This window comes from Egretta garzetta, unplaced genomic scaffold, assembly GCF_000687185.1.
Source record: "Egretta garzetta isolate BGI_Z169 unplaced genomic scaffold, ASM68718v1 scaffold285, whole genome shotgun sequence".
NCBI classification, from domain to species: Eukaryota; Metazoa; Chordata; class Aves; order Pelecaniformes; family Ardeidae; genus Egretta; species Egretta garzetta.
This window is the reverse complement of record NW_009259715.1, coordinates 357,344-372,676: the sequence shown is the minus strand read 5'-3', so window position 1 is coordinate 372,676 and position 15,333 is coordinate 357,344. Positions and strand designations below refer to the sequence as shown.

The 15,333-nt window shown below is 35.7% G+C and overlaps 1 protein-coding gene across 1 annotated transcript in view; it reads right to left on the bottom strand.

Moving 5' to 3' along the window:
• DPH6 (diphthamine biosynthesis 6) overlaps positions 1–15,333 on the bottom strand; it is a 215,163-nt gene that overhangs the window by 123,219 nt on the left and 76,611 nt on the right. The window contains exons 8-10 of the mRNA XM_009639058.2: positions 7,910–8,060; positions 6,489–6,620; positions 2,556–2,685 (exon numbers count right to left, since the gene is read on the bottom strand). Coding sequence (XP_009637353.1) covers positions 2,556–2,685; positions 6,489–6,620; positions 7,910–8,060 — 413 coding nt within the window. The remainder of the gene's footprint in view (positions 1–2,555; positions 2,686–6,488; positions 6,621–7,909; positions 8,061–15,333) is intronic.

The window sequence follows — 15,333 nt, the reverse complement described above, 5'->3', positions numbered from 1 at the left end:
ATTTAGCTCCCAGCAGGAATCCAGCAAAAAATTACTTGTTCTATTTACATATCATATAACATAACCTTACAAAATTCTTCTCATCTTGCTTATTTCTTCCAAGAAAACTGTATTTCTCCCCTCCTCCCACATGCAAATACAGTATTTTTTCCTCGTTACCACCATCATAAGCATGGATGAATGGATTTTCTGCTTGGGCTGGTAAATTTTCAAGACAATTTTGCAAATTTAGTGCAGATCCACACCCTTGAGTCAGTGCTTCCAGCATATTGCTTGTGAGAACTCCCATATCCAGGTCTCTGTGCATAATGCAATGATGCAGCCATGCAAACTGCTGTATAATTTTTCTTCTGGACAAAATGCAACATAAATCTGTTTGTTCCATAAAAATAATCATAAAAAGCCATTTTCCTGCAACTTCCTAATCTTTCTACCTGTTATTTTAGTGATGGAAGACTACGTGGCTGGCTATGCAAATGTGGAGACTTAAAACATGCAGTAGCATGAGAAATGAAGAAAGCAAAACCGGGAGAAGTACAGTGTCATAAATAGAACTTAAGATACATAGGAGTGAAGATTCATTTCCTGTTGTTTACAGCTGGGACTAGATCCCTCCTCTGAAGGCACACACAACCAACACTCCATCCTTCTGTGATTTAGTAATCCTGGCCTACAATCACCACCTCGAAGGAGACTCTTCTTGCTCTCTTTTAGTCTCTTCTGACACCCAGACGGTGTAGGAGAATGTGAATCTATGATGATATACATTGTCTTAACAGTGTCTTTTAACTATTGGTCATGCTATACTTAAAATTCACATGGCTGTACTACACTTCATATTCTGTAATAAGAGTATAAAATACAGTATTTTACATTAGAAAATTGCTAAACAGTTGGTTTTAAAAATATGAACAAAACATGAGGTCTGACCTCACAGTTGACCCTGCTTTGAGCAGAGGATTGGACTAGATGACCTCCAGAGGTCCCTTCCAACCTGTATTAACCTATGATCAAAGTTGAATTCTTCAAGCTACAGCAGTTCTGCATACTGAGCATATTATCAGAGATGCTTAAGAACATGAATTACTGTAATAAGAAATAAGCACTTTTGACAAAGGCAATAAAGAATTTACAAGTTGAAAATAAGTTTTAGCACGCAACTTTTAACAAAAATTCAATGGATTAGACGTTTGTTATCCAATTTCCAATTAAAAAACCCCCCAAACCCAACACACCCAAGGAATCATACTGTATACCTAGACCATCAAGCTGTTTCATTATGTCAGAGGTGGACTTGGATGCAACGTTGAAGATTCTGTACAACAGATATTAAAAAGCTATGATTTGGGGATCTATGAATGAAAGCATTAGCATCAGTGTATTCAGAAGTCTGAAATAATTTCTTTTCATACTTGCATTCTTACTGAATATGTAAGTGCAGCTAAGCTACCCACTAACAATCATCTGATGGGAACACAAGACATTAAGAACAATCACATTGGAGCAAGCCAAAGATCCATCTAGTCCAGTATTCATCTTCAACCACAGCCAACTGCATATAAGCAGGGGAAGAAAAGGAACAGGGTAAGTATTTATTGGTAGTGTCTTGAAATAACTCCCAGTATCTCATGATGTGCCTCTTGGGCACTTCTTCAGCTAACAATTTTGCTTGTGTATTTAACACAATAAACAGAACAAGGTGAATAAGGCCTGTCACAAGGACCTAGAAGGTTCCAAACCTCATCACTTTTAGGAAGACTTAATAATCATTGCCAGTAGGCTTTCAATGCTGTGTCTGATAACATCCTCAGAGAAGCTGTTGATGTATGGGCTGGATGCGTAGACAGTGAGGTAGACTGAAAACTGGCTGAACGGCCAGGCCCAGAGGGTGCAGATTAGTGGCAAAAGTCTTGCAGGCAGCCAGTAACTAGTGGTATATCCCAGGAGTCCAGTCGTGTTCAACATCTTCATTAATAATCTGGATAATGGGGCAGAGTGTACCCTCAGCAAGTTTGCAGACGATACAAAACTAGGAGGAATGGCTGATACACCAGAGGCTTGTGTTGCCATCCAGGCAGATGAAGGACCTGGAGGCTCCTGGTGGACACAGAGTTGAACATGAGCCAGCAATGAGCCCTTGTGGCAAAGAGGGCTGATGATATCCTGGGCTGCATTCAGAGAAGCATTGCCAGCAGGTCAAGGGAGACAAGCAAACAAGAAAAGCAAATAAAACCCAACCAATACAAAAGACTTGTCAGTTCAATCAAGTCACAGAGAAGAACTGAGACTTGCAAAAAATGTATTCTTTTTCTCTAAGTGCATATAGGGGGGGCTTTTATAAACCCAATGGTATATATTAAGGTAAGGATTTCCAACCCTAGTGTTTTTGAGTTGAGCAGCCCTGATGCGATTACTCCAAAAGGCAGCAAAAAAAAAAAGTCTACTTTAAGTCTGTGAGGCACAAACACTTGAACAAAAGCTTCATAAATATGGTAACAATAATTCAGTATATTACAGTGTATCATAAATATACTATAGCAGTAGTCTAATCCTACCTTGCTGGTGGACACAAATCAAATTCTGTCACATAAACTGAATTTATAACATTGAAATCTTTCATGCTCTTCATATACAGATGAACCAAAATAATATCCTTCAGTTTCAATCCCTCTGAAGTCATATTAGCTGCAGGATAAAAATAACATAGCTGTTAAAGACAGAATATTCTAAATGTGTGTAGAAAGACAGCATAGGCAACCTGGTTTTGTCCAGAAAAAACAATTGGTAATAACCTCACAGTTGCCTGAACATGACTGAAGGCTTTGCAACATAGTACCTTTCCCCACATAATACCTATTTTTTTGCCATGAAATTCTGTCTCACTTTAGTTTTCCAAATATACATAAACAGAATACAAACAAATTTTATCCACCCTCAGCAGTGAATTCTTGCCCCAAGAAAACATATCATGCATTAATGCATGTAGATATGTTACAGTCTGGATCCCTTGTATCCATAAGTTTTATTATCTCGTATTTTTTTATTTTCAGTCTATGACAGCTAGTAATCTATAAAGGACTTTGAATCACAAAAGTACAGAACTGGAAGGGATAATAAGAGGTCCTTTAGTGCATCACCCTCTTCAGAGAAAAGATCAAATATTTATATGCTATTCCAGAGAGATGCTTGTCTAAGCTGTTTTTAAAAACCCTCACTGCAATAATAATCTCTGCATAAACAAAGAGTTATAAATGGCAAGACAGACAACAGGAAACAGAAATGGCCACAGGAGAAATGAAGGAAAGATGAGAGCAGATGAAAGTTCAAGTAGACAGTTAAAGAAAAGATACTGGGAAGTCAAGATCATCTGAATGTCTATGCATAGAAGATACCAGTCATAGCACTTAAGGAGAATGTATTACTCTTACACAGTCAATACATAACAAGATATGTGAATCAGCTCTGCAGTGTGGACCTTTTGTAACTCATGAGAGCCAGAAACTAAATGAAGACAAAATCTTCACTGAATATAGACTATATGTAATAACAGAGTCCCATGTGACCCAACTTAGATGAGCTACATAAAGCTCTTCTCAGCGTAACTTTAGGGATCTTGTCCTTTAATGTTACAGTGTGTACCTGCATATAGCTATATATTTGTTTTCCAGAGGAGACGTACAAGAGTATAAAGACAATCTCTGTTGGCTGCTGCCTTAGTGAGAAACAAATACTTTTTGTGTAAAACTTTTCTGTGCTTTTAAAGACAGTTCAGGAGGAGACTGACATAAAGGTCAGTCTGGTCACACCGACACTTAATTTTGCTCTACATGTCTCAGCTTTCTTAGCCATACTGCCATTAGTGTTGTCAATCTGAAGAGGGGAATTCTCACTGCCAGAAAAGGAAGTGTGCACTAAGTGATATAAGAGATCATATAGCAATTGACATAGAACTCCTATGAAGTCAAGATACATATCCTGAGAAATTAGCACACAATGATGATTCTGTCCAGCAATATAAATGTATTTGAATGCTTCCTGATAGCAATCACTAGGTCAATGCTATGTCATCAGTCAAGTAGGAAACAAGGACATTTTTCAAATTTCCAGCCAGCCAGCATTTTAGTCAAGAAGAAAGAGTTTTGGCCTGCAGTTAAAAGATCTGCAGCATTATATGGAATACTGGAGCGGAAAAAAATCCACCCCAAACTGAACATGCCCCATGTCCCTCCCCCCACCTCCAAATTTAAAATGCATAAGACAACAAACTAACTCTAACTTGTGGACACCTAACAATATTAGAGCAAATTAATGGCAGATATTTGGATAAGTTTGTAATTTCTAGCTTTATTTAAAAAAAAAAAAATCTTCTTTAAGTAGAAGTTCAGTCCCCTTTTCCTCCGCGTAAATTAAAGGAATGATAGGAAATAATTTCTCCCTAGCTCCTAAGCAGAACAAAACTGACCTCCCAAAGCCCTCTAGTAGAAAGGCATAAATGATGAACCGGTTACCACCCACCACTTGGTTTCCTGACAACAAGTTCAGTTTCCCAAGCAGAGGACTCCTACACAGCAGTCTCCGGGAGGTACAGGGAAACCATACAGCCTTTCTGTTGAATTTCAAGCCATTCACTGTTCCTAGTAATTTATAAAATATGATCAGGTGAGACTCATCCTTACTTAGGCAGAACTGCTTAAAAAGAATTGACCCAAAAGATAACACTGGCAGAAGTACAGCTTAATTTTTTAAAATGGGTTGTCCAGGATCCTTAGGCTGAGAGCCACAAAAGACAGTGTCCAAACTATCTACAGGAAGGAGCATTTTAGACTAAATTTTCATGTCATAAAAATCTATGGAGCTTTGCCATAGTACAGCTGCACCAGAGCTTCTTTATATATAAAGTGCTGCAATCTTTGTCATCTTCAAATCATATCTAAAGAAAAGTTTAACAAAAGAGCTTAAGAAAATAAACATAAACAATAATGTACTGAATTTCCTCCCGTTCTTGGCTTCACGGGGGAATTCCATCCACTTTACAGAACAACCATGTGCCACAATGTCTAGTAATAAATTTCCATTTCTGAATCCTTTTGGCAGCACTTACCCTCTTTAGAGGTGATTAAATCAGTTAACCCAGCAAAGAGGTTAAAAGAACTGTGCTTATTCCATTCTCACAGCACTGAAGACTGAACTGCTGTATAGGTCCCAAGTGTGAGTTCAGAAAAATCCTTGTGCATATTTGCAGATCTGTTAAGTTCTCAGAAAGAAATTGTTTCGTTTGCCATGACAGAACCATAACTCATTCAGTCTTCTACGCCCAATTCCAAAAAGAGAAAAACGAAAGGAAATGTGGGAACTGACATTTTCTACCAAGGATCAGAAAACTACCTATTTTTTTTTTTTTTTTTAATATAATACAGCTAGTGCAAGTAATTTGCTGAAAGCAATAGGCTACTGTACTAGCCAGAGACACAATCTTTTTTGACAGATGCTAAGGCAAAAATATATAAAGTTTGTACTGGCAGATTTCCATTCAAATATAAGAACAAAGTAAAACCTTACACAACCCTTTTGCTTCAATTTACAGATTATGCCCAGAAGATTTACACTAAATACTATTGTCTTTTACTGAAAGTTTGATCACATCCACCTTTCTAATTCCCAAGCAATCAAAAACTACTTTAGTGACCTTCTACAAAGTATAACTTCTTTACTTCTGAAAAAAATTGTAGGACTTCTTTATCATCCTCAATCATGAATACTCAGCTGCACAAGCAAAAAATAAGATTTTATAGGACAATACCTCACACAAATTCATGAACAAGAATATGAGCCTACCCATTTAGATACTAAAAATTATTTCTATTTTTATGAATGAAAAGAAGCCTGTATAAACATGCTTTACCTAAAATTTAGAATGAAAAAAAATTCAAAACAAAAATGTGAACATTTTATTTTATATGTCAGTATCTTGTAAGAGGATAGTAAGGAACCTGGATTTCATGATTCCCAAGATAGCAATTTCTTCTTTACATTAAGAATATAAATGAGATTTACTGCTACTGACCTAATCCTAAATGCCAAAATGTGCAACAACTTTCTAGAAAACTTAATTTAAAATCATGGTAGCTACAAAAGTGCTTTAGCAAGTAGAGAGCATCCATAGCACCCATGCACACTCACACACACAGTATATATTGCAAGAAAGCTATAAAGCAAGTTATAAAGTGAGTAAGTACAGTGGAAATAGTGTTGTTAACAGTGATACAAACACTACTCTGGCTTTCTAGGCTGTTCAAAAGCCAGTCAAATTATGATGTGTTCAACATTAAATCTGATAGCCTTGACATCAATGATTCCAATCAAATGCAAAATGAGATGGCAAACTAACAACCACAACATTTGAAGTTATAAAAATACAGACCATTACTTAATACCACATTAAAAACAGTATAGTTAACAGCAGAAAATGCATTAACTGAATAAAGCACCTCGGAGAGAAGAAAATGCTTCCCTTGCTGCTTCTTGAGCACTTTTGCCTTTTGATGGAAGGAAGTGGGCAGCAATACCTGAAAACCACTGGTAACCACTCAGGGATTTTCCTGAACTTCCAAATGTCTTAGCTATGGGAAATGAAGAACAGCACTATGATTATAATGAAAAATTTCAGATTAACCTAGAATGTAATTTAAATTGTTTAAGTAAGAAGAACGTCTACAGAAAAAAAACAAAACAAAACACCACCACAAACCGTAAAAACATCTTCAAACAATATTTACAAACAGATATAAACCAAAAACTTAAAAGTAAGTGTGCTGATAACAAAACTTCCAAATGCTACTTGACAAAGCCTTCTGCAACGCTGCCTTCAGAAAATATGCCTGCAAGTAGTATTTAGCTCCATTTAGCTTTTCAGTACTTTCTCTCCTCCCTTCCATTTTTGCTGACCCTTTAAAATTGTCCTACCTGTCCTGACACAGACTTAGCGCAAGACATGACACAGAAAAGCTAAAATTTTCAAAACTATCTAAGTGACACAGGAACAGATTTTCAGACTTACATGACAAATTTTAATGGCAGTTAGGTGTTTAACCTGGTTCTGATCATCTTAGCAAACGCATAAGGTGTTTACACATTTTTTTTAACATCCCATCAGGCACTTATCCATATTCAAGAGCCTAAATACCATTCAATATCAAACACTGCTATGCTATGAAACTTAGTTTTCAGGAAAAGCTCACTGATCTTTGGGTGTAGGGTAACAGTGGTGCAGTGGTACTTCAATGAGGTACCAAACTATTAACTCAGATTTACCTCCCATTTATCACCTGTTTGAGGCAGTGCTAATATCAGGGATATGATTAGTTTCTGCAGCTCACCTAAGAGACAGTAACTTGCTAGGCTGTTAAACTTGATCATGCATGTCCCCCTGAGGTTGCCTGGAGGGGGGACAGACTTATACACTCTGTAAGTTGAATAGTTGTGTTTTGTACTTCATTTTAGAGTTTGCTTTTCTATCTTCAAGTTAAAAACAGTAGACTGTGGGTACAGGTGTGGTTACACCTTTTAAATAAAACTCAATCCCTCCACTCAGATGAATGATCATAGTATAGAAATTTTATTCAAGCAAACAGAACACATTAATGTGTGTTTTCTGAAAGAAAAAAAAAAAAAAAAAAAGAAAAAAAGGGTTACGCCCCTTCTGCAAAATAACTTCAAATGCTTCACTACTACAGATCTATTGATTCCTATCAGAACACCACATTGTAATAGGATCTCTTTTTTCCTAGACTGGTTATTAAAGGTCACGAACATTCTTTTCAGGAGTGTTCTTACAGTAACTAACAGCATATGCCACCACAGCATGAAATATTCAATATTATTTTTCTAGCAAAAGCTGTGCAAGACTTACTGAAATCCAAAGAATTATGTTTCAAAGACTTCCAGATGACAGGAATGTTTTTCTGTCGTTCATCCTCTTCTGATGAAGCGAAAATATCGTCATCATTGCAGCTTACCTCACAAGAACAGCTATTGACCATAAACATACCTGAAGATTCCCCCTGCTTGAGAAAAGCATTATAAAATAAGCAAGTAAACAGCATGCCAAGCAGTATGAAATAAGCACATTTTATCATTCAGATATTGGGCTACAATTACAAAAATACCCTATAGCTCAGTGGGTATGTAAGCTTAGAACAATTCATTGAAGAACAGCATTAGGATTTTGCACTATTTAGGATGCAGAAACTGGCAGAATACGTGTCCCTGTTGACATACCACATGGAATAAAAACACAGACTTAGTAGTAAATAAGGACAACAGATATGAAAAAAAGATGAGACTCAAGATAAGAGACCAAAATAATACTATGGTGAAGAAATGCTATACCACAATTATACATAGGACAACTATGTTTTCCAAAAATAGTATAAATTAAGTGAAAAAAAGGAAAAAAGTACAAAAGTAACAGTTTTATAATTAACTGTTGTCACTAAACACTTGAAACAGAGCAAAAGACTAACAAGAAAGTTTTAAAACCTTGTGGAACCTTGAATGAATGTAGCCCATGTAAAAAAAAAAACCACCTCTTTCTATCCATCTCACAAAGACTATCCCTTCCATCAAACTCCCCACACTTTCAGATGCTCAGAATTTTGAGATACAGAAAAGAGCATTTCCCAAGATTTATACATCAAAATAATTTCTTGACAAGGAAGGAAAATAATTCACTGTACCTTCCTTCTTCCCACATGCTTTTTTAGGCCTAGAAAGAGAAAACTACCCAGCACACCTTTTAAAGCAAAACACACAGGCACAGTGCACACTGACCAGAATTCTGAAATTCTGTGGCCATTATATTTTCAACAAGTCATATAATTACAGCACATGTAGATATATTTTTAATTTTAGAGCAATCAGAACCTATACTCTCTTCCATCTGATTTTCCAAGGCAGCCTAATCTGCAGAGCATGCTGACTTTGGGCTCGCTAGCTTGGCTAATACTACTTGTATTCATCTAAAAACAATATGAATTATGACAGAATTTATTTATAAACCTTAACCAAACATCACTGCATGCTGTAACTGCAGATTCAGTCAATTAATTTTCTGCTCAAAGGTCTCAAATTTCATATAGTGTCTAATCTATGCATTTTATTGTAGGCTTCTTAAATACTGGATTCACAAAAATGATGACAAAGCCAAAGAAAGCAAGATAAAAAGTTGACAAAATGTGAAGCCTTTGGCAATCCTTAAATATGGATTAGAAACTGCTGAATATTCTTTTAACTCAGAAATTTGTGTGCTATCTATAGAATTTCCATGCAAAATGTCTATGAAAAACAATATTAACATTATACAGTAAAGCACTCAATGTCACCTGAAGTTTGACTGTCTGCATTCTCTGCTTTTTAACATTTAGATCTTATCAGGCTGTCAAGCAAGATGGAATATATTAAAAATTACTAATCAAATTTGAATACAGTCTTTTTTATAAAGTAATTTTATTGTATTGTTTTCTTTCCTTTGGAAAATAAAACATATCTTATTGCAACGTCAAAAGTTTTCTCTTGATATTAAGAAGAAAAAAAGAGGGAGGAAAAAAGGCAGAAAACTATAGTATGCATCAGAAGTCTGCAATGAGAACACAGCATTTACATTGATATTTGACTTCACTAGAGAGAAAAAGGATCCAGCTAAGTTAAAGCAGTGTATTTGGAAATTCTCAGGAAAGGCTAAATTACAAAAAGGTCATTACCTATGAGAGGAAACTCAGCTCTGCTGCCTCTAAAAGGGCTCAAGGGGAGTTTTATAAGCACTGTAAACACTAAAGCTGTGCTCTAAGAGGGGCTGATGTTCTTTGATTGGACCTCATTTTATTCATTCCTCCAAGAAAGGTGTGAAAGTCAAGGCAATAATCTACTTTATGTGAATCAATTGTACATGAGAGGTTAAAAGAAGTCAACTAAATGTAACATAATAGCGCAAAGATGAAAACTGCAGTTTAGCACAAACACTACATGCATTCCAACATTACAATATACAGGCATCCAACAGCATCTATACCATTTCCCACTCACTGAATTACACCTTCAACTACTGCTGTCGGTTGATATATTTTGCCGTTACCCAGAGGGCTGCCTGATAGCCCCTAACCTTTCAGGTATGACTTAGAAAATAAAGAAGCAGGAACATGAATCTGTAATTGAAATAGATCTTAAACCAGATTATGCTACAGGAACCAAGAAAAGTCCTTTTTTCTATTTTTTTTTTTAAAGTTTCTATTTTTTTATCCATGAGATGTCTCTTTGTAGAAATATATAGACCGCATAGTGGCATGAAGTGCTAATCACTTTCACTCACTAATTTGTAATGTCCATAATTAAAAAATCAATTTGCATGTTTAGCACGGGCATTCACTCAGTAGTAATGTTAAATGTACAGAGCTTGCATCTCTTGGGGTCCTACCCCCTGAGCAAGCATGCACAGACATGACGACATGAATGATACTATCACAATGCTGCTTTGGGTTTTGTTTTTACATCACCTGGATTTTAACTTCAATATGGTAAAACAATCCATCACTAGGCTAAAAATACGTTAACTGGAAAGGGAAAAGCTCCAGCTTGCCAGTATGACAGCCGCTTTGTTTCTCGCTTTTGTTAAGCTTTACATAATTACCTTTTAGGAGATGTAGAGCTATGGGTATCTTCCATAGGTACTATTAGAGACCTGTAACTACTCTCCGTTCCCTAACCTGGAGGACTGAATTTATACACTCTGCAAGTGAACATGAAAAGAGCACCTATTCCATTTTCATGCCATCTGTGAAAATTGTTCTTTCAACTATGTTTCTAAACATGTTTTCTGCAAAATGTGCTGCATAAAAAATTCATGGGGATGTAGTGAGACTCACAGACTGTATCACAACTGGTTTGGTATAACCTACAGAACTCCCCTGTAGCTTTGTAATGTGTTAATATTACAAATATCCCAAACGGATGCTGCATGAAATTTTCTTACCATCCACAATCAGATCCCTTTTTCCTAAATATAGAAATTGTTAAGCTTATATCAATACTGCTTCACAGATATAAATGAAATTATACATCTGTGTTTACACACATACATAAAACAGCTGGTCAGTTGCAAAATTTTTGGAAATTACTACAAAATACTAGAAATTCTATGCTGTCTCTTCCATACACCAAAGACCTTAAAAAAAAATTATAGACCACTGTTGATTTCAATGGCTGTGATGCATCACAATGATTCATTCAAGGCTGACTCCCACAATGCTCCAAACCCATAGGTCATCAATCACTTTCTGCAGCAGCACAGGTGCAGGCTACAGCAGAAGTATTAGGTGTGGAACCTGGCACTAGAAGACCAAGGCTCAATGCCAGCCTAAGCAGAGCTGCCAGACTCTGTTTAGTAGCTATATTCAAATCTCATACAAATGTTGGTATTCCATTCCTGTTGACAGAGAAAGTAATCTAAGAATTTAAAACTTAAAGTTATAGACTGCCACAAACAGACTAACTTTCCCTGAATAATATTCTCATCACTTTAAAAACAAAAAATCAAAAGCTTGCTATAATGACATTTTAATTAAATCTTACAGAACCTATTTTATCACATAACATTTTCATGTTACTTCACAGAAGCAATATATTTTCCCATTTGTTACACTGTTTCTCCCACACCCACTGTACATTGTGATACCAACCTAATTTTGGATCAGAGCCTGCATGCATGCATATGCTTAACTATATTCACATAACTCATGTCATTGATGCAAGTGCGCTCAGAATGAAGTTAAGCAAATGCAAGAGTGTTCCAAGATCCAAATTCTCCTGTTGAAAAAGCCTTGGAGCTAGGACTTTGACTGATATAGCTGAAATTCCATGCAGTGGTCTTTTATGAAAACAACAGATTGCCTTCTTAAAAAGCTTACATTCTCCACTACACAAACTGGTATAAAAACCTATCACAACACAATTCCAAAACTGATAGTTCTCCCACTGAGCAGCAATGAGAATACAGTGGGGTAGAGAGCTCAGAAGACGTAAGGAAAGACTACGATAAGCTCTTTATTCTTCGTGGTGTACCTTGATAAGAGAACTCCTTGACATAAATATAATGAGACCGACCACATACACCTCCCTGCAGCATTTCAAGTACAATACACATACACATAGCAAAGAAAGTCCTTTACTCTGAAAGACTTTCAAATAAAGTCTCTTCGTTATTAATAGAGAACAAGAAAGTCTCTTTTCTCAGAGAACTGGACTGAATCTGCAATCAGATGGAGTAGGAAAGATAATCCTTTATCTTAGTTTTTGAAATAAATCTGTGTATAAAAATAATTTGCAGTATTTGTTATAAATTTTTGAAAACATAGTTACAAGGGTTATCTACATTCTTTTGATGCAGAAGGGAAACTAAAGGTTACCTAGGAGAAGTAGCATTCAATGATGACAAATACTCAAAAATGCCACCCACGATGCCACCAACAAAACATATTTTGCAACTTGAAATTCCTTCCTGTTCCCCCTGACATCACTTACAAAGTCTAATTCTACATCTGAGTCCTAAATGGAGATTAACTAAAATAACTCAGGCCAGAAGAAACTGGACAGAAATAGGCTACAAAGTTCAATCAAATTTAACCTGCAGGACCATGCTCCTTCAGTATACAAGGCATATAAATATCTCCCAAACATCTTTACTAACCTCTACAAGTGTTTTCAAGTCATCTCCAAATTGACCTGTGAAATAGATTTGCTGCCGTTTAACAGGGGCACAACTGCCTGCACTTCTGAAATGTGTTCCACCCAAACAGGTCAAGATCTTTTACCAACAGGAAAACAAATAAGCCTCACAATATCAATTTATGATATGTAAATATAACGCAATACTATGCTACAAGAAAGAGCAGCAGCAAGCATGATTCCTGTATTCTTACAGGTAAGCAGGCTCCCTTCTTTGGCCAAGTGCAGAAAGAAAACTACATGACTCCCTCTAATTCTGGGCTATCCCCAACATAAAGGGCTGCAGTTTCACGGCTTGCATTGTTTGATGTATGTGTGCTCCTGGTGACTGGAACTCAGAGAACAAAGTACTCATTAGTACATGTGGGAAAGAGCAAATCTTAAAGCAGGAAAGATAGATAGTACATTCACTAATGTCATCAGAAGTATGTTCACATCAGCAGAAGTTCACACAGCTTTAATGTCTGGTTCTGATCATTCAGGAGCCAACACAACTTAACAGAGTAACGGAATAGTGTAATACAGGGAAAAGAAAAATGTTTTGCGAGTTCATTGTGCTAAAGTAAAAAAAAAAACCAAAAACAAAACCAAAAAAAAAAACAAAACAAAAAAACCCAACTTTGTTTCACAGTAGTATTTTTTCCTGACTGAAAATATTCAGAATTAAATTTTCATTGAATACAAAAGCTGCTACGCTTGATTTAAAGATTCTGCAATATGCTTCAGAAATTGCCCCCCCCTAAAAATATTCTATATTTTAAAAGTACAAAGTGACAGTCTTATTGGCAAAGTAAAATATTGATGAAGCTAGGTATCTGTATTAAGTACATCACAGTGGTGACCTTGTTTTTTACCATGAAATGAGGCATTTCTGAATTCTGAGCATTAGACTTTTATTAGCATTATTATTTATTCTCAATGTTTTTGTAAAATGCCTACAAAAAAGTTATCTTAAGCTGTGTTTACCAAACTTTTAATAATGTTTTAATAATAAAAACTTATATATATTTATCTCTTCAGCTTTTTCTGCATCACTGGTAATGAAAGAAAAGAGGGTGTGTTAAAAAAAGCGCTTCAATTATTATGCAAAAACACATCTTGAAGTTGCACAGTAATGTATTAAACCAGAACAGTGAGTAAAATGTTATTTTCCCCCAGGCACAAGGGCTCATTTTGCTGCCAGAAACAATCTAAAACAAATTTCCATGCAGGCTTTGTAGTTAAACATGAAGAAATTTAGCTGAAGACAATGCATTAGAGAGGAGGAAAGACAGCAGAGACTAAGGTACACTAGCTATAATTGCATAATGATTATAAAAGTAAATTCAAAGAATGCAAAATTAACACTTGTGGCACATAATGAAGATAAAATGAATATACAATAAAAGTTAAAAATACATGTATCAGTTGAAACGATAACAAAACTGATGTCATAATACTTACAGAATTACACATCACTGTGCAGTCTATTAATTGTTTCTACAAAGTGCTTACACAAGTGGCTACTTTTACACATTGTTCATAATGGAGGTTTTTTTTCCCAATTTTCAGTAATCCCTTGAAAGCCTGAAACTAAAATTAGTTCTCCTTCTAAAGCAGTTTTTCCCTGCAGTGATTTGCTATTGTAGGATTGGCTTTGAAGTGCTGAATTACTAACTTATACTTAAATATTTTTGTAGGGCTTGTAAGCACCGAATAGTGAGAAAAGGTACAGTGCTACAGGCACATCAATCTTGAAGGCATCTCTTTATCATTATGCAGTTAAACTGTGCTAACTTAGTAACATGTTGTGCTCTGAAAGACTGACTGGTTCTTCATAACTTCTTGAAAACCTAGCTTATTTTATCATGACATAAAATAACCTTTAGCCAACACATTCTAATGCTTTTCCTTACGAGACAACCACTGCAGAAAATAGACTACTTTCCTTTTAAGTATATGAGACTTTAGTCTATATACCAAAATGCAGAGCAAGCCTCTGTAAACCTTACCCCTTTGAGAGTGTGACAGCTTTGTCTACAATTGATTTGAAATATGATTTACTACAACACTGCTTGAAACTGTGAGGCTTTAACCAAATCTAAAACATCTACATAAGAAGGGGAAAAGAGCTTCTGAACAGATAAAAGTAAAATCTTGATTCTTATATAAAATGTTATGCATTTTAATATGATTTTTTGCCTGATTTATGTAAAGCTTTGTGTTTTTCATTTTCCCTAGCCTGTCACATTGTAGTGATGTATGGTGCATTTTAACATCAAGTTTGCCATGAGCAATAAAGTCAGTGCCCCCAAAGAAATATTAATATATTATCACTCTTCCCCACCATGCCCCGCTCCCAATTTTCCTTTATTCAGCCTATTTGGTTTTGCTTCACATAGTTAGTTGATATCCTTTTCACAGTCTCCCACACAAATATTTAATGTTTTATTTTTGAAAGAAATCCCAAACTAGAAATTGACAGAATGAAATACAATTTCCTTTCCAAGGCAAGAATGAGGCCATCATAGAAGAAAAATGTACAGGTATTTTATCTGTTTGGAGTAATGAAATTAAAAA